This window comes from Talpa occidentalis, unplaced genomic scaffold (assembly GCF_014898055.3).
Source record: "Talpa occidentalis isolate TD23 unplaced genomic scaffold, MPIMG_talOcc4v2.1 talOcc4.2, whole genome shotgun sequence".
NCBI classification, from domain to species: Eukaryota; Metazoa; Chordata; class Mammalia; order Eulipotyphla; family Talpidae; genus Talpa; species Talpa occidentalis.
In genome coordinates, this window is record NW_023602073.1 from 33699271 (window position 1) to 33718621 (window position 19351).

Genomic DNA, 19351 nt, shown 5'->3' on the forward strand with positions numbered 1-19351 from the left:
TCTACAAAGAACTCCAAAACAAGGAAACAACCCAATCAAAACAGGGGCAGGGAAGCTAAATAGGTACTTTTCTAAAGAAGACACACATGTGGCCAACAGGTACATGGATACATGTTTATCATCATGTGCTGTCAGGAAAATGCCAATTAAAACCGCAATGAGTTACCACCTCACACCTGTGAGAATGACCCGTTGAAGGGTGTGGAGGGAAAGGAACTCTGGCACATGAGGATGAAGTCTGGTCCTGTTAGCGGGCTGAATGAGGGGTTCCCAGGGCCCTCAAACCTGTACACTCTACATGGGATCTGCATCAGCTGCCTAAAGACAAAATCTAACACATAACATTTTTGTTAGAAAAGAACTTGAACACAATGAGTGTGCAATAGAGAATTAGTGTGTAATAGGGAAAGAGAAGAGAAAGAACATAGATAAATAATTCCCAATTAAGCACCCAAAGCTACCCGTCCCCTCATGGGTAAATGTCCAGCCAAACAGGCTTGGCTCAAAGCAGAACCACTGAGGCCCAAAAGCCTGCCACAATCTATGGCACCTACTGGTGACCCATGGGACAGGGGCAGGAGGGGCCAGGCAAGTCTGGAAGGACAAGAGCAATGTCAAATCCACATCAAGATAACAGCTGCCATTGTCAGGCTCCCCTGGGTCTCTCACCCACATCTCTGTCTCTTTCACGTGTCTCTGACCCTACATAGGTCCTCACACGTGTGCTCACAGGCCTCACCTGCAGATCTTCCTCTTGCACCTGTGCGTGTCCACAGGGCGTCTGTCCTGAAATCCTCCATGTCACTTCAATAATGATGTATTGTATCGCCTCAGTACCCCGGACTCAGAAGTATCCTTTTGCTTTAAACTTGATTCCTCATTTTCCCTCTATATCAACATCCTTTCAGTGAGACGGTTTGAAGTGTTTGGGGAGAAACAGGAACCCTCTGCTCCATGGTCCCCCTCCTAGATGATGTTGTCATCAGGGCTCACGGCCTTATGGTCACATCTCCTAGCGCACAGCCCTCCCCGGGCAAGGACTGGTCATGGGAGACAGACTTACAGCTTCCCGTGGCCTGAACTTTTCTCACCATTTGGTTCCTGCTTTTTCCATGAGGGCCGAGCAGGAGGAGGGGAGTGTCCAGCTCCTCTCCGGAACCCTCAGCCTCTGTCCTCCCTCAGGCGTCAGGGCATGAGCAAGGACAGGGAGTCAGGGTACCTGCTGTGTCTACGTTCTGCCATCACTGGCCTGATGCTCTTTTCAATATTTACCCTCATCTAGAAAATAAGAATGGATTTGAAGTTCTTTTTAGCTCAAATCCTAACACTCTGGCAGGCATGGATTTTGTTTTTAAGATTTATTTAATTATTTTTAAATGTATGTGTTTATGCATACAAGAACTGGGGAACAGACCAAAGGGGGGAGTGAGAGGGTTCACCAGAGACAGCGGGGAACAGAACAGGCAGAGTGACTGAAATACACTGCTGAGGGGAGCAGTGGACAAGTCAGCAGAGGTCTGCTGCGCCATGTGGGTATCTCCATGGCCAGGGATTGAACTCGTGCTGCAGAGACTGCGGACAGCTTCATAGGTTGCATCTTAAGCCCTTGTGCCACTAGGAGGCCCAAGATTTATTTATTCATGCTTATAAGAACTGGGGTACAGGGCAGAGGTGTGGGGGGTAAGAGGATTCACCAGAGGCAGTGGGGAGCAGGACAGGCAGACTGACTGAAATCCACTGCTGAGGGGAACAGTGGGTGAGACAGGCGAGGTCTGCTGCACCATGTGGGTTGCTCCCTGGTCGGGGATCTAACTCGTGCTTCAGAGGCTGTGGATAGCTTCACAGTGCTGTGCTTAACCCCTTATGCCACCAGGGAGGATGAGGCATGAATTTTTGCAGCTTCACTTGTCACTTTCTCAGGCCTGAACAGAGAAGGGGGGGTCAAGTGGGCACAGGACACCACACCCTGCAGCGGGACAGTCACCAGTTCCACTCTCAGGTTATGTTAAAACAGGGCAATGTTGGGGACAGTCACTGTCTCTGGGTCCTCATCCATGTGCTCACACTTGCAAGACAACACTCAGGCTCAGGATGTAAAAGCAACAGGGTTTATTAAAAAGGGGAGACTGCAAACAAGGAAGGAGTGTCTAAGCCCAGAAATGGCCATCCGTCCTACCTCAGACAGTGTCCTCAGTGTCCACCGGTCCAAAACAAAGGCTACTCACACAAGCTGTGCTATGACAGCCTGGAGCTGGTGACAACAGGTAAGCAGTGGAGCAGGATCCAACTCCCGGTGGCAGCTGGGGGTGATCCCAGGTGGGGCTGCTCAGGTGACGCTGCAGCAGCCAGCAACAGCTGTCCAAAGGCCGGGCGGACAGCACCAGACCCATGACTGGACAGTGCAAGATGTGATAGCACCAGGAGATGGTGCCCAAGGATGAGAAGTGGTGGACAGCTCTCAGAGGAGGCCAGATACAGGTCAGCAGTGCTGGTCAGCACTGGTCCAGCAGGCAATGGTGCCAGAGATGCCAGTTTACATCTTAATCAAGATGCCATTGTACCAACAGCAAACAGCCTTAGAGAGGCTGGGCATAAGCCACCAGCAAACAGCCCCTTTAGAAACCCCAGGGACAGCCTGACGATGTTCTTTGCAGGCGGTGTTAGAGCCAGGGCCAGAGGCAGGTGTAGCCATCAGGTCTCAGAAAGGTCTCTGGAAAGGTCTCACACTCTGCAGAGGGCTTGGCAAAGATCTTTCTAGGAGTACCGACAAATCTGACCAGTAGCTGTCTATCAAGTGGCTCAGGCTGGCTGCTGCTCTGGCTTGTATCCTCTTCAGGGTGCCACCTTTCAAGCTTGATTGGCCCCTTTATAATCCCAGCTGTTTGGTTGGTGCCAGTGGAGCTCCAATCAGATTGGTCCATTTAGAGGCCTGGATGGTCTCAAAAACCTTGAATGGTGGGGTGCTCCCTGGTGGTGCAGGGGTCAAAGATACAGCACAATCAAGTATTGCCAGCCACTACAACATGAGTTCGATCCCTGGCCAGGGAGCCAACCACGTGGCACAGCAGACCTCTCCTGTCTAGCCCGCTGCTCCCCTTAGCAATGTATTTCAGTAGATCCTCCTGTTCTGCTCCCTACTCTGACTCTGGTGAATCCTCTTACCCCCAACACCTCTGGCCTAAACCCCATTCTTGTGTGCATACGTAAGTAAAAATAAAAATCTCTTTTAAAACAAACAAACAAAACAAAAATATCTTGAATGACACCTGTCAGAGCCTGAATCTGTTTGGTCCATTACAATTCTGGCACTGTGTTCTCAAATGAAACACCTGCCCATGTGTCCAGATGCCTGAGGTCAGATAGTCTCACCCTGGAGTGCGGGCTGCTGTCACTCAGATGGCATCAAACAGGCCCGTAGGCTGCACGCAGTAAGGTCCCCTCTCCCCCCAGCATCAGGGATCACAGTGGGAGTGGGCTTCAGCAGGGCTACATGCTCACCTAAGCATCCAGAGCAGGCACCCCTCTATCACAGCCCACCAGGCTGGTCTCCCAACTGCCACAGCACAGCCCAGGCCAACGCTGCCAGAGCTCAGGGAGGCCCACAGTCCACATGCTGAGTTTGGGCCTAGAATGCCATGGGCCTCTCTCCCCATGGCTTCTGTCAAGGCTTGCTACTGAAGCGGGCCTCAGCAAAGCTGGTCATACCCCACCACTTGCACCAGGCTGCAGGGATCCAGATTAAATGTAAAAGCAGGAAAATGACCCCTGGGCAAGTCTGCCCCCAGAGGACAAACTGACCAGAATAAAACTGAACCTGCTGTTCCCTCTTGTGGTGGCCCCTGGCAGCGTGGAGAGCACACAGTGACCTCGGCGGGTCAGAGAGTCACTCAGCTGAGAGCAGGCCTGGCAGAAGCTGTGGCCACAGGAGGTGCTCCCAGGGGCCTCCTGTCTCCAGGCAGATGCTGCAGGTCACTTCTTCCAGGGGGGTCCAGTAGTGACCCCAAGGCCATGACTGTCCTGCAAGGTGGGTGAGGAAGGTGAACAAGGAAGGGCAGAGGAGACGCTCAGGGAGGAGGTGACCACACCTGCCCTGGTCAGACCGCAGGAGCCTCCTCCCTGCCCCGCACACTCTCACCCTCTCCAGTCTCTGCTCCCCACGGCACACCAGGCCTTTCTCAACATGGACCCTCACCTGCCTTCTCTGCTCCCCACACCAGGCAGGAAGGGCTCACAGGGCCTGGCATCACCTCCACTTTCTCTCCCACCCCACCTGCCTCCAGCATCAGAGCAACATCAGGAGGAATGTTTTTTAATTTGACTTGTCAGTAGAAGGGCGCCTGGGCAGGTAGTGGGCGCCCGTCACTAAGAGGACCCAACCCTCACTCTGGATGTTTCCAGTGGATGTGACCACACTGAGGCCTCAGCCCCCTCAGCTCGGTGAACCTTCCTCACTGCAGCTGCCACAGCAGGAGGGCCTGTGTGGTCAGAACCCTGGGTCGCCCAATGTGTGGCCTGGGCTGCGCTTCTGAGTCTCACTCCCCACAGTCATGAGTTACCCTGGGATCATGGTATCTGACAACTCACAGGGTGTCGTGGGTTAAACTGAATAATTCATGCAAATGTTTCTCTTATTTTCACTGTTGACTTTTTTCCCTTTTTTTGGTTGTATTATGAAAACTCAGTTCAACACTTTCTCCTTCTCCCGGGTGTTTTTCTAATTGCACAGCCTTGTTACAGCAACAACCCAAATAAAAGATCTTTTATAGTAAAAAAAAAAAAAAAAACTTACCTCCAATCCCAGTAGCAAATATCATAATGATACTTACCTTTCCGTGCTCTCCTCCAGCGTGGCCATGCGGACAAGCAGATGCATCCTGAACACTAGTGGGGAGAGGCGTGGGGGAAGCAGCCTGGGTTTGACCTGACATCCTTGCCCTGCTGCACATGGAGGGTTATGCTGGGGAGACGGGAGAGCCCCAGAATGAGAAAGAAACGTCAGTTCGTCCTCTAACATTACATTTTCCCCTAAGAGCTGAGGGAGACCCTGGTGGGTCCGCTAAACTTGAGCAGCCTGTTCAGCTGCCATTTGTGTGACCTGCAGTTCTGCATTCCTGCACAAGGTCAGAGCTGCCCGGTCACTCAGTCACGGGAGCCAGACCTTACAAGGTGCCTTTCAAATCTTGCAAGAGAGAAAGCTTGATCACCCTGGGAAGGCGATGCATCACGAGGTGGGACAAGGGAGCCCAGAAGCTGACCAGTGGGCTGCCTTGTTGATAAGATTAGGCCCATGGTCCAGGGTCTGGGGTCTGGTTTCGATTCCAACACGTGATCATCAAGCAGATAAGAAATATCTGGTCAGCAGACTCCTGTCCCCCTGAAGCCCAAGATGACGTTCCTTATTTCACCCATCCTTTCCTCCTCGTCCTCCTGCCCCACGTAACTGACGCTGTATGATTATTCTAGCAATAAAAACGGCCCGGATCTTCCTCTTCCGCAGCATCCTGCATCATGTAGCCTGTCCACGACACCCGTTTCTTTATCAGTGTGGTGTTGCCCGACGCAACAGACCCTGCTCCATCTCCCTCCCTTCCTGGACTGTGGACAAAGGCTCAGCTCAGGAACTAGGGTGACTTGGGCTAATCCTGCCCCTGGGCCAGGCCAGTGGGAGACACACATTCCTCCCTCCCCCTGTGTGGTTCCCTCCAGTTCTGGTCTAGAGAGAAAGTAGCTGAAGTGCATGGAACAACCTCATTTTGAGACCCGTGGGTTTTCTATGGAGACTCCAAAGAAGATGAACGTCGGGGACTGAAGATGAACATTGGCGACTGGGGGAGGGAGCTGTCAGGGGTGAAGTTACCACCACATCCTAGCAGGGGCCTGGAGCAGGGGTCCTGCCCAGCTCCTTACACCTCAAACCAACCATGAGATAGTTCTAAACCTCAGCCTCTTCTTCAGGTCCAATGCCTTTTCAGTCCTGCTTGGAAACTGCTTCTCCACAGAACTGCATTTACTGAGGTGTTGTTCTCACACTCTTTACTCTGTGTGCGATTTCAATTCATTCATTCTGGGGCTTGATGTTAATTGTCTTCCCATCATCTTGTGTTGTATATCCTGTCATTCTTGTTACACACACACACACACACACACACACACACACTCCCCTCTCCTTGGGAACCAGACCCTCACTCAGCACTGGGGTTACTCTGACCCTCTGTCTCTGGTCCCCTCAGAGCCGCCCTCTCTGCAGTGTCTCTACTCAGCGGGGTCTGAACAACCCCAGGAGTCCCTGCACCTCCTGCCTCTGACCTTGTGGGAAACCAGCCCCTCAGCCTGCATGACAGTGACTGCTGGAGGAGACAATTTGCTTTTTTCTTTTCTTTTTCCCCTCATTGTACTACTCAGTTGAGGTAACATTGCTTTACACACTGTATGTGTTCAGAGGCCCAGGGTCACCCCTCTTCAGATGTTTGTTACCACATCACGCCTACCATAAGGGCACCCACAGTCTTCACCATAGTCCACTGGGTCCTCTTCCTACCTTGTTTCCTGCTCTTACCCCCACCCCATACCTTCAATTCCAGAGTCATATTTCTAGAGTTTGTTTTGGTTTAGTTTCACCTGTGCCTGCTTTGTTTCTTTATATTCCATATATGAATGAAATCATCCAGTATTTAACTTTCTCCTTCAAACTTATTTCACTTAGCATAATCCCATCCATATCTATCCTTGTTGCAAAGTCAGTATTTTTCTTTTTCATGGCTGAGTAGTATTCCATTGTGTATACGGTTTGTGTTCTTTATCCCATCACCTGCCGTTGGGCACTTAGGTAGTCTCCATTGCTTGGTTATGGTAGACAGTGCTGCAGTGACCATAGGAGGCGCATATTCCTCGGAATTAGCATTTTACGTTCTTTGGATAAATACCAAGGAATGGAATGCTTGACCATGGGACAGGTCTATTTTGAATATTTTGAGGAAACTTCATTTGTTTTCCATTGGGGCAGGACCAATGTGCTATCCGTAGAAAAGAGAGGTTCCAGGTTACCGCCCCACCCAAGGAAATGTGGGGCTGAGCAGGGATGAGAAGCTAAGAAAGAGGAGGAAGACGTGGATTGAGATGAGGAAAGAAGACTGGAGGAGGCACATGGAGCAGAGAGACATGTGAAGAAGAAGCCAGGCTTGTTCCTCAGGCTTGGACTTGTGCCAGGGAATTGGGGACACAGAAAGAGACATGTGAAAGAGACAAAGACTTGGGTGAGAGTCCCATGGAGACGCTGACAATGGCAGCTGTTGTCTTGATGTGGATTTTGATTTTGCTCTTTTCCTTCCAGACTTGACTGGCCCCTCCTGCCCCTGTCCCATGGGTCTCTACCAGTAGGTGCCTTACCCTTGTGGCAGGCGTTCGGGCCCGGTGGGCCTCCTTTGGGCCAACCCTGTTTCTCTGGGCATTTACACATGAGGGGACGGGTAGCTTTGGGTGCTTCACTTGGGAACTATTCTAACTATATTCTTTCTCTTCTCTCTATTGCACACTAATTGTATTAAAGTTCTTTTCTATTGAAGGTCTTAGGCTTTAGAGTATGTTTTGTCTTAATTCAGATGATGGCAGATCCCATGTAGAGTGTACAGGTTTGAGAAACCCTGGAAAACCCTCATTCTACCCACTAACAGGACCAGACTTCATTCCCACCCACCATGTACCAGAGAGAGTTCCTTTTCCTCCACACCCTTCAGTGGGTCATTCTCACAGGTGTAAGGGGGTAACTCATTGTGGTTTTAATTGGCATTTTCCTGACAGCACATGACAAACATTTATCCATGTACCTATTGGGCATCTGTATGTCTTCTTTACAAAAGTATCCATCTAGCTCCTCTGCCCTGTTTTTATTGAGTTGTTTTCTTGTTTTGCAGTTCTTTGTAGGTCTTGGATAGTAACTCCTGCCGGGGACCAGCCTCCGGCAAAATGTCGTGTCAGGGGTTCCTGAAAGGATGAGACGGCCTCGGCGAAAACGAAAGGACTGAAACTTAGGGGCTGAGGGGAAGGGAATGAGGAGACACCGACACTTGGTGAGGTGCTAGTATCTTCTGCCGAGAGGCTCAGCAGGTTCTTTATTTATACATTTTTTGCAAGCAGTGAGATGACATTATCATGTGCACAGAAACAAAGCAGAAACAATCAGTGCATCTCTTATTCTATGGGCTTTTGGCCACTACGTGCTCTCAGCAAGAAGGCAACCTTCAAGGCTAATAAAAAACTAAGCCTTACACTAGAACTCATTGTTTCAACCAAACAATAACCTAAGACAGTGGATAGCCGCCAGTACATCCCTATCAGCCAAAGCCTAAGCAAGAAAAGACCTTTTTTATTCTCATGGCCTTCACAGCAGGAGCTGGCTGCTACTCAGCTATCAGAACTTTTTTTATTTAGAAACTCCTAACTCAAATAGCTTCATTTAAAAACTTCCCCAAGAAACTTCAAGGGAAGGCAAAAGAAGGACCCACTATAATTATTGTATTGTAATGCTTGTCAGGCATGTTCAACAAACCATCTCCCATTGTCAAGTGGGCCAAACTGCCCAACAACTAATTTCTAAACAAACAATTTTTCGTGCTATTTACTTACAGTATGCTGATACATATAATTTATTGCCTAATATACTTTCTGATAAATTTTTCTCTCTCTATGACCAAGAACAAAAAGCAAAGGGATGCCAGATCTTCAGCCGCACGGTGTGAGGCCTTTTCTCTTAGCTGCTTGTCAGCATCCTATCTGGCTGGAGCAACAAGGCTGCAGCAAACTCCTTTTTGGATTGATGGTGTGCAAATATTTTCTGCAACTTGATATTGTCTTTTCATTTTAATGAGTTTCCCCCACTATATAGAAGCTTTTTAGTCTCATGTGATTCCATTGGTTTCTTTTTTGCTTTTGCTTCCTTGGAGCACAGAAGACATTAGGGACAGTGAAAATACTCTGCATGATATTCTCATGATGGACACAGGTCATTATACATTTGTCCAACACCCACAGAACGAACAACACCAGGGTGACCCCTGAGAGAAACCATGACTGTGCAACTATGATGTGCGGGTCCCTCACTTGTAGCCCACGTGCCAGTCTGATCTTAATACGTGATTTGGACATGATGTGTGAAGAGTTTTATAAATTGAGGAATGAAGTGTAATTTAGTTTTGAAAGCATATTTCATGCTCATGCAAGAACATTTAAATAACACTCAAGGATACGCATAAGTCAGTCATTCCCTTCCATCCCCCAACATCCCAGTCAGCCAGTATCTGCTCAAAACCAATTAGAAATTTATCTTTTCTTTTCTAAAAAAATATATCCATGCTTCTGTCTGGACAATAATGCTTGCTTTCCCGTCAGTAAAGGAGTTCAGTCACAGAGTGGGGAGAAACATTTGCATATTACAAAACTGATAAAGCACTGTATCAAGAATTTACAAATAATGCTTAAAACTCAATGATCAGCAAGATATAACCCAATTTTAATAAGGACAAAAAAACAGTGTTATAAATATAGCAAAAAAAAAATTGACTTCCAGGCCTCCCTTGGTGGCGCTGGTGGTTGAGCGCAGCACTGTGAGGCTGTCCGCAGCCTCTGCAGTGTAGGTTAGATCCCGGCCAGCAGGCAAGAATCCCACATGGTGCGGCAGACCTCTCCTGTCTCACCCGCTGCTCCCCTCAGCAGTGTATTTCATCAGTCTGCTTGTTCTGTTCCCCACTCTGTCTCTGGTGAATCTGATCACCTCCCGTGCATCTGGCCTGTACCCCATTTCTTGTATGCATGAATAAATAAATTTTTTTATTTATTATATTTTATTTATTATTATTTATAGACATAGCAACTTATGTAGACATAGAAAAATAAATATATGAACAAATGCTCAATATCACAGTTAAGAACAACAGTGACACCATCACCCTGCTGCCCAGGGTGCGCACAACAGGAGCCTCATCGGGTTCATTGTAAAAGATCCTTAGGGGCTGAGAGACACATCAGAGCCATAGGCACTGTCGCTGCCTGGTTGAGAACAAAACAGAACCTGGTCAGAGATGAGACCACAGGAAGGACTGATGAGGGTAACTCCCCCATGGAGTCCATCTACACTGTCCCCAGGGGCTCAGGGATCAAACCCCAGATCCACACTTACCTGCGGCCTCAGTGTAGCTTCCTCCTTGTCCTACTGTGGGAAGAAGCATCATGGGAGACCAGGGAGCAGTCAGGTCAGAAGACCTAAAGGAATCTTTTAATCCTGCACAACAGGAAGTTTTCAGAACTGGGACTAAAGACCCAGGTCAGGACTGAGAAAAATGAAGAAAGGAGGTGAGGGGGGACTGGACCAAATGCCCTCTGGGCAACACACATGTGTGTGGATGGTAATTCCCATTAACCAGGCAGGGCAAGTTCTCCCTGGGATGTGAAAGCCCCCAGTGGACAAGATCCCCCACTCCCTTCCCTACCTGAGTGCTTCTTCCTCCACATCACAGCTGCAACCACTGCAGCTACAGTGAGCACAGCAACAAGGAGAACCAGGCCAGCAATGATGCTCACGGTGAGGATGGAGGACTGAGGAGGGGGCACTGGTAGGGAAGGGAAGATCATACCCTGAGCTCCAGACCTTATCCTGACCCTCTGAAGGGCTCCAGAAGGGCTCCAGAAGGGCTCCTGATGGCCCTGAGAACAACATCACTGCCCACATCCTCCTCCTTACCCCATCTCAGGACTTGGGGCTCCAGCAGGCCTTCATGCTGCACGTGGCACGTGTATCTCTGCTCCTCTCCAGAAGGCACCACCACAGCTGCCCACTTCTGGAAGGTTCCATCTCCTCCAGGCCTGGTCTCCACCAGCTCCATCTCCTGGGTGAGGTCCTCCCCATCTCGCTGCCAGGTCAGGGTGATGTCCGCAGGGTAGAAGCCCAGGGCCCAGCACCTCAGGGTGACCGCATACTCAGAGGTGGGGTGGTGGGTCACACGTGTCCTTGGGGGTTCTGAGGTGGTAAATCAGAAAACTCACTTTGTGTTTCCTCCATGGACACTGAGGAATCTCATGAGACCATCCTCACAATGGACAAGACAACTGGCGTGGCAGGAATGACAGGGGTGAAGGATGTCCTGAGCAAACTCCATACAGGCTTTGCGGACTCCACCCCCATGACACTGGGAACTACAAATCCCATGATCACCAAAGGGAGGGTTGGGAGGACCCGAGGGTGGAGTTAAGCAACTAGGCTCTCCATTTGGGTATTTAACTGGTCATGTGGCCGGGAGTCTCTGGCTTGGCCACGAGGCGTGCTAGGTTTTCACCACCTCTGTGGGTCACTGGAATCCCAGGTCAGCGGAACGGGTAGGACGTATTTACAAACTTATCTCCCTCTTTTTCTCCCTGAGTTATTCATTTCCCATTTCCTCTTACCGTGTAAATAAACCTTTTATCAACCTTTTATGTGTGTCTGCAGTTTAGCATTCATACGTCACCTTTAAGCACACAGGTGAGGACCCACAGTCAGGAAACCCCATTTTTTATCAGGGTTTGCCCTGTAACAGCTAGAAGCATAAAAATGTAAAAAACAGGCTAATCTGGGGAATCTGTGAGAGTCTCCTATTTCTTAGATAGTACTAGAATGAGGATGAAAACCCAGGGTAGGATGAAGCAGAGGGAGTGGAACACAGACTTTTTATTCCTGACCTGGGTGGAAGGTGAATGACACAGAAAAGCAGGAATCACATAACTGAAAATGTTCTCAGACCAGAAACAAGACTGAGAGAGAAACTCGTGGTTCTCAAACAGGTCCCTGGTCAAAAGGACCCGGTGACGTGTGATGTCAGGGACTGTCTGTCTTTCTCAGGAGAGATGGGATCCCTTCACTGTCCTTCAGGAGAAGCCGGAGTCTCTGGGAGTCTCTCTAGTGCAGAACATGAACCCCAGGGGAGTCCCCCTCTCGGGACTAGAGAGAGGACTCATTTCCCGCAGTGACTCCAGGCAGGGGGGGACCAGGAGTCCTCCAGGCCCCTCTTACCCGTGCGCTGCAGAGTCTCCTTCCCGTGCTCCAGGCATGTGCGCAGCCACCTCAAGTACCAGTACTCCAAATAGTTTCTGAATCTCTCTGCCTCCCCCAGGGCCTCCCACTCGCGCCGGGAGATCTGAGCGGCCGTGTCCGCTGCAGTCCAGGAGCGCAGGTCCGGGTTCAGGGCCAGGTAATCGGCGCCATCATAGGCGTACTGTCTGTAAGCGCGGAGTACTCGCCAGTCGGGCCCCACGTCGCAGCCAGACATCATCTGGAAGGTGTGAGACCCTGTCCCCGCCAGTGTCACCCCGCGGTCACCCCGCCCGCGCCCCCTCCCGCCCTGAATAAACTAAACAGAATGAAATGGGGTGAAAGTCCCGCGGGCTGTTCCGGGGCAATTGCAGAGAAGCCTGGAGGGGGAGACCCTGAGCGACACCCCTGCCCCGTCCGTGGGGATGGAGGTGCTGACCCGGCTCGGACCCGCGCCAGCTCACCGGTCTCGCTCCGGTTGTAGAGGCCGCGCAGGGAGTCCAGTCGCGCTCGGTACCACAGTGCGCGCTCCCTTAGGATCCGCGCGTCCTCGTCCCACTCCTCCTGCTTCTCCTGCTCCACCTGCTCCGCCCAGGGTGCCCGAGGCTCCAAGCTCCGGCCCGGAGAGTCGCTGTCGAACCGCCGGAACTGCGTGTCGTCCACGTAGACCACGGAGATGAAGCGGGGCTCCCCGGGGCCGGGCCGGGACATCGTGGTGTGGAAAATCCTTATGGAGTGGGGGCCTGGGGGCGGGAGGGGAGACCCGGGCTATTCTTCTCCCCTTCGGGGGCTCGAGTCCCGGGGGGCGCCCACGAGACAGAAAGTGGGTGAAAGACGAGTGAGATTGAAAAGTGGCTGCGGGACGAAAATGGCCGGGACTCGGGGGGCCAGAGGAGGCTGGGGTCTCGGGGGGACGGAAAGGGGCCAGGACGGGGCGGGGCCGAGGTGGGGGGACACCTAGGGCGGCGGCGAGGTCGCGCCTTTCCCACCCCCGCCCGCGCCCTCGCTCCCGCCTCTGGGAGCGCCCTGTCCCCTCCCGACCCGCACTCACCCGCCCGGGTCTCCCTCGGGGCCGCGGCCACCGCGAGCAGCAGCAGGAGGGCTGCGCCCCCCATCCCCCAGGACGCGCCTCCACGGAGTCCCAGCGGGTGGGTGGGGGCTTTGGAACTGGAGCCGCGGGGCTGCTGATTGGCTGCTCTGGAGACCTCCAGGCAATGGGGAGTGAGCCCTGGGGTGACTCACCAGTATCCAGGAAGGAGGACCCGCCCAGGTTGTGAGAAGTGAAACTGGGGAGATGAGGAAACCCCAACAGTCAACTTCCAGTCCGGAACAGCGCTCTGGGGACTGAGACCTTGAGAGCCACACCCGAGACCCCTGCTCTCCTGCACCAAGACCTTTGTCACACTATTGCCTCCCTGAATCCAGGCCCAGGAATTGGGTCAGTGATTCTCAAACATTTTTCTTTCAGGATGTCTCTACAGTCTCATAAATCACTACGGATCCCATGTATAATTTTTTCATGTGGGTTATAGCTTTAAATATTTACTTTACTAGAATAAAACCTTTCAAAAGATGTTATTATGCTGGGAGCCATGCTACTCCTGTCGTCTTGTTATAGGGCAGCCCCGATACAAAACGGGGTGCCTGACTGTGGGTCCTTACCCGCGCGATTAAAAGGACTTATCAATACTCTACTGCAGGCACACACGAAAGGTTAATAAAAGGTTTATTTACAAGGGAAGGGCAGATGAGGAAATGTACAGCTCAGGGAGAAAAATGGGAGACAAAGTTTTAAATGCGCCCTACCCGATCCACCAATCTGGAATCCCAAATGGCACTCTGAGAGCTGGCCGCGAGCCAGGAGCCCTGAAGCCAGGAGGCAAGGATAGTGAGCCCCCCCAGGCCCATGTGTTTGGTTTTTTATACCAACCCTGGCTGATTAACTCCACCCTCAGGTCCCTGCCACCTTCCCTTTGTTGGTGACAGGATTTGTCTTTCCCAATGTCCTGATGGCTTTGGTCTGGAGTGAGGGTGGAGTCCACAAAGCCTGTATGGAATTAGCTCAGGACATCCTTTCCCCCTAACAGTCTGACAAAGGTCCAGGCATGAGGCAGATTCCTGAAAAGTCAGGAATCTCTTTAGCTGACTCCTGCTAGAGTCTCATTTGTTTATGGCTAGTTTCTACCATTGTTAAAATACACATTTAAAAGTAAAACTGCAAATGCTGTTTGATCAATTACTGAATAACCAATCTGACAGCAAATGGCACTGCGTAATTCATTGATAACATTGGTTAGTTAGCATACAAATTCTTGACACAGGAAAAGGGGGAGGATGCAGATCTTTGAGACTGGCCCAGGAGAACAACCAGCCTAGCAGGCTGCCAGTCCTTGTTTAGATATGCCTGTTAAGGAAGCAAGCTTGTCTTTTACTGACATTTCCATGTCTATGGCTCTTTAACAGGGAAAGATTCGCTTTTCCTTAACAGTTCCCTTTCAGTGACAATGGGTATGGTAGCTGTTGGAGTATGCATTCAAGAATAAGCCAACAACAATTTTGTGACTGGTTAAGCTAATAATCTTGACAGCACAAATAATGCACTTGGGAATAGTCAATGTTACCACTGCTGATGTCACGTATTAACCATTCTGAGAACCAAAAGCTATAACCATCTCAGGCCCTGCCTCTGATGAAATATTTGTAGTTCCTTAAAACAACAGCCAGCAATCTTACAGAAAAAGGAATTTTCCCTTGATCTTAAAGTTAGATATGAAAACTACGCTGATTAAATAAGTAGAGGAGTAATAGGTTAGATTCTGTTAGATTAGGAGAATTCCTCCCTTAATTGAGAGCTTGGGGCTAGGGAAGAGTCAGTGCGGCTTGTCTGGCACTGACGCCCTCCATGCCCTTGGTGCCTTAATATTGAATCAGTATCTTATTAAAACAATATATATTAGATGATGATTTCTGTATAAAAGCCTTCTGTTTTTTGCTTTAATCATATTGTTACAAAGCAGCCCCGATATAAAACGGGTTGCCTAGCTGTGGGTCCTCATGTTAGGGGGAATGGATGTCCTGAGCTAATCCCATACAGGCTTTGTGGACTCCACCCCCACTCCAGACCAAAGCCATCAGGACACTGGGAAAGACAAATCCAGTCACCACCTAAGGGAAGGTTGCTGGAACCTGAGGGTGGGGTTAAGCAGCCAGGTTTGGTATAAAAACCTTGGGGCCTTGGGGGGCCTTGGGGGCTCTTGCTCTCTTGCTCCCTCCTGGCTTCATGGCTCCTGGCTCGCGCCAGCTCTCAGAGTGCCATTTGGAATTCCAGATCAGCGAATCGGGTAGGACACATTTAAAATTTTGTCTCCCACTTTTCTCCCTGAGTTGTATATTTCCTCATTTGCTCTTCCATTAAAAATAAACCTTTTATTAACCTTTCATGTTTGTGCCTGCAGTATTTTTTTTTTTTTAGATTTTTAAAATTTTTTTATTTGTTTATACAAGCACTGGGTACAGTCAGAAGCGTGGGAGGGTGAGAGAATTCACAGAGCCAGAGCGGGGAGCAGAGCAGGCAGAAAGACCGAAGTACACTGCTGAGGGGAGCAGCGGGCGGCAGGAGAGGTCTGTGCACCACGTGGGACCCTCCTCAGGTGGCCAGGGAGCAGCTGGGGATTGAACCGGCGCTGCAGAAGCTGGGGGCAGCTTTGCAATCCAGCGCTCAACCGCTGCGCCACCGGGGAGGGCCGCCTGCAGCACTGCGCCACCGGGGAGGCCCGCCTGCAGTAGAGTATTGATAAGTCCTTTTAAGTGCGTGGGTGAGGACCCACAGTCAGGCAACCCATTTTGTATCCAGGCTGCCCTGAAACATTCACCTGCACGCTTCTAATGCTCCAGGTTTTTTTTTTCTTTTGGCTTGGATAATGGACTATTTTCCAGTAATGGAAAACTGTCATACTGGACATTCATGGACAATGCTGCTGACTAATTGTTGCTTCTCTTACACACATTGTAACCCTGAAAAAAGCCTGTCTCCTAAGACTACACCCTGAGATCTGTGCCACCATAGATATGGTGGAATAAAAATTAAAAGGGGTGATTGTAACAGGGTGGTCCCCAAGAAAGGGGGAGGTTCCAGGCTCCCTGCCCCACCCAAGTGGAGGGTGGAGCTGAGCAGAGAAAGAAGAAGCTGCAGAGGAGACTGAGGAAGGAAGGAAGCCGGATGGAGCCAGAGGAGGCACATGGAGCCGAGAAACTGCACTTGCCTTTTGGTCGTGGACTGGGTGACACAGATGTGGGTGAGAGACCTGTGGGGAGGTGGCAATGGCTGTTTTTATCTTGATTTTGATTTTGCTCTTTTCCCTCCAGTCTTGTCTGGTTATTTCTGATCCTTTTCTGTGGATCCCCACTGGAAGATGCTTAAGACTTGTGGCAGGCTTTGGGGCCTTGTTCTGGGCCAATCCTGCTTGGGTGGACTTTTACCCACAAGGGGACGGGTAACTTTGGGTGCTTGATTTAGAAACTATATTCTTTGCCTTTTCTGTATTTTTTCCTAATTGTATTAAAGTTCCTTCCCATTAAAGTCTCATATGATTTGTGTTGATGCAGTGGATGGCAGAACCCATTTAGAATACGCAGGTTTGTGGTGTCTGGGCTGCCCCTCTCCCTGCCCTGTAACAATATGGTTATATGTTAGTCTCAACTTTATAGGTTAGTTAGAAAAAAATCCCTCTGTCTCCCTTCCCCCAGGTAACTTCCTGTCCTTTGTTTCCCCAGCCCTTAGTTAATCCTTCACTGTAGTAAATATAGAAATGTTAGTCTCAGTCACGTAAGTTTTTGCTAGTAATAAAATGATTAAGATAAATGACTATTCTAAGAACACTTTTGTTTAGCAACTGTGCCTTCTTCAAAATAAAGAATGTTACAACCTCTGCTGAAGGGCAAATAAACCCCTGGCTGTTCTAGAGGAAGATGTGATGATTGTTATCTTCCTGCTCTAATGCATATGCTTATGTACTCTGGGTTTGCTTGTAAGGTATAAATAAAGGGCTGCTGAGACCCTCAGCAGGATGATGTCTGCACCCTGATCAAGTGTTTGCATCTCCTCACTCCCTCTCCCCCTAATCCCTCAGATTTGTCCATGCCCTCTCATCCTTACAGGAACCCCTCACAGGACAGTTTGCTGAGGGTGGTCCCTGGCATTATTACTTCTTTACTATAGAATATTAATAACCAATGTATGCTAACAAAGCATTTTTAAGAAAATAACTTTCTGTAAATGTAAGGATAATCATACAATTGTATGATTTTTTTTTTAAAAGTTACCTATTGTTTCACTACTGAAAGGTCCATGCAGGAGGCCTGAATACAAAAACCCACCAGGAAGCCCACCTGGGAACAGGAATGCAGAAGCCTGCCTAGAGGATTCAGATAATGAATCTCCCCTGCCCTACAAATCTTTTCAGGGACCTACAAACCCAGTCTACCACCTGACCTCTCCTCACCCTATAAAAGCCTGCTTCCCCCTGACAATGTGCGCCGCTTCACAGACCCCAACCTTGGGTCCTTGAGGCCATCAGGGGTGCAATAAATTTTCCCTTCCTTTGAGAAATTTAGCCTGGCTCTCCTTTTCTTTACCGCTCTGAACCTTTCATCTGATGCATTGGCCGGGAACGGGGTTCGATCCCGCGTGGGGATCCTGCCCTGTCCCAAACCCTCCACTCTCCCTCTCCTTCACTCTCTCTCTTTCTACCTCTCCCCGTGGAACTGGAAGTCTGCAACCCCTCTGAGCACACTAAGGCTTAACGGCCGCTGATACACGACCCGGGGCACCCTCCCTGCGGGAGAACGGCCCTCGCTGCCTCTCATGTCACGTGAGCGGAGCAGGGACTTGCTCTAGTCCCTTACTGGGCTTCCTGGTAACTCCAATCCATGTGGCCACTTCCGCCTCAACAACAACTTCTTCTCATCTCCCTTGGAGGGGCCATCTTCCTCTTCCTCCTGTTGGCCCACCTCTTCCTATGGCACTTTGCCAAATAATCGCGAATAATGAAAAAGACCCGGCCGGCCTGTGGACCACCAGCGCTTGGCTCGTGACTCTCCCAGGGTGAGCTGTTGCCTCTAAGGTCCCTTGGATTGTTAGGGGGAAAGGATGTCCTGAGCTAATCCATGCAGGCTTTGTGGACCCCACCCCCACTCCAGACCAAAGCCATCAAGACATTGGGAAAGACAAATCCCATCACCACCAAAGGGAAGGTGGCTGGGACCTGAGGGTGGAGTTAAGCAGCCAGGGTTGGTATAAAAACCAGACATGTGGGCCTTGAGGGGCTCGCTCTCTGGCTCACCTCCTGGCTTCAGGGATCCTGGCTCGCGGCCAGCTCTCAGAGTGCCATTTGGGATTCCAGATTGGCGGATCGGGTAGGACGGATTTAAAACTTTGTCTCCCACTTTTCTCCCTGAGTTGTACATTTCCTCATTTCCCCTTCCCTTGTAAATAAACCTTTTATTAACCTTTTGCGTGTGCCTGCAGTAGAGTATTGATAAGTCCTTTTAAGCACACGGGTGAGGACCCACAGTCAGGCACCCCGTTTTGTATTGGTGTTATAGCTCCCAGCAACCTTCCCTTTGGTGGTGATGGGATTTGTCTTTCCCGGTGTCCTGATGGCTTTGTTCTGGAGTGCGGGTGGAGTCCACAAAGCCTGTATGGAATTAGCTCAGGACATCCTTTCCCCCTAACATCGGTGCTGCCCTATAACAGGATCACGGGGGTTTCTTCATTTTATTCAGTGATTGCTACCCCCTCCTGATCTGCACTTTCCATTTGGGGTTCCCTCTGAGGTGAGACGTCTCCTCAGGGGAACGACCTCTCCTATTTCTTGGAGGTAAAGAGGACAGCGGGATGCCGCCTTCCCCTTTCACTCTCCCTCTCGATTCCCTGAGGATCGGGGCAGGGACGCTGGGACGCCGGCCTCCCTCCCCGACCCTCCCTTTGAGATCCTAAGAGGGACACTCACTATGGAATCAACGGAATCCCACATTCTGGCAGACACCCCCTTGGGGTGCCTCCTAAAGGCCCTGGGCCCTCTACATTTAAAGCCGGATGTGAGACCTAAGCACCTCATTTTTTATTGCACCACGGCCTGGCCCAAATATGAACTGGACAGCGGCTCTAGGTGGCCGGAAATGGGCTCTTTTGACCCCAAAATTCTAACCGACTTAGACAACCTTTGTCGTAGTGTTAGGGGGAAAGGATGTCCTGAGATAATCTCATACAGGCTTTGTGGACTCCACCCCCACTCC

At 50.3% G+C, this 19351-nt stretch overlaps 2 protein-coding genes across 2 annotated transcripts in view; one reads left to right on the forward strand and one right to left on the reverse strand.

Moving 5' to 3' along the window:
• Positions 1-19351, forward strand: part of LOC119251183 (patr class I histocompatibility antigen, A-126 alpha chain-like) — a gene marked incomplete at its 5' end in the record, with an annotated part of 301825 nt that overhangs the window by 230912 nt on the left and 51562 nt on the right. The window lies entirely within an intron of this gene.
• On the reverse strand, positions 7458-13291 carry LOC129146407 (patr class I histocompatibility antigen, A-126 alpha chain-like). Its single transcript, XM_054698504.1, has 7 exons — positions 13107-13291; positions 12520-12798; positions 12038-12313; positions 10733-11008; positions 10482-10601; positions 10172-10273; positions 7458-10041 (listed from the first exon to the last, which is right to left on the reverse strand). The coding sequence occupies exons 1-7, from the start codon at positions 13168-13170 to the stop codon at positions 9998-10000; spliced, it is 1161 nt and encodes a 386-aa protein (XP_054554479.1). The 5' UTR covers positions 13171-13291; the 3' UTR covers positions 7458-9997.

What these genes read in the sequence shown, in the direction of transcription:
- LOC129146407 (XM_054698504.1), bottom strand. Translation starts at nt 13,170, where the DNA reads ATGGGGGGCGCAGCCCTCCTGCTGCTGCTCGCGGTGGCCGCGGCCCCG. An exon ending in CCCGAGGGAGACCCGGGCGG is followed by an intron (nt 12,799 to 13,106) that starts GTGAGTGCGGGT and finishes TCCCGCCCCCAG; the next exon opens with GCCCCCACTCCATAAGGATT. An exon ending in AAGCTACACTGAGGCCGCAG is followed by an intron (nt 10,042 to 10,171) that starts GTAAGTGTGGAT and finishes GTTCTCAACCAG; the next exon opens with GCAGCGACAGTGCCTATGGC.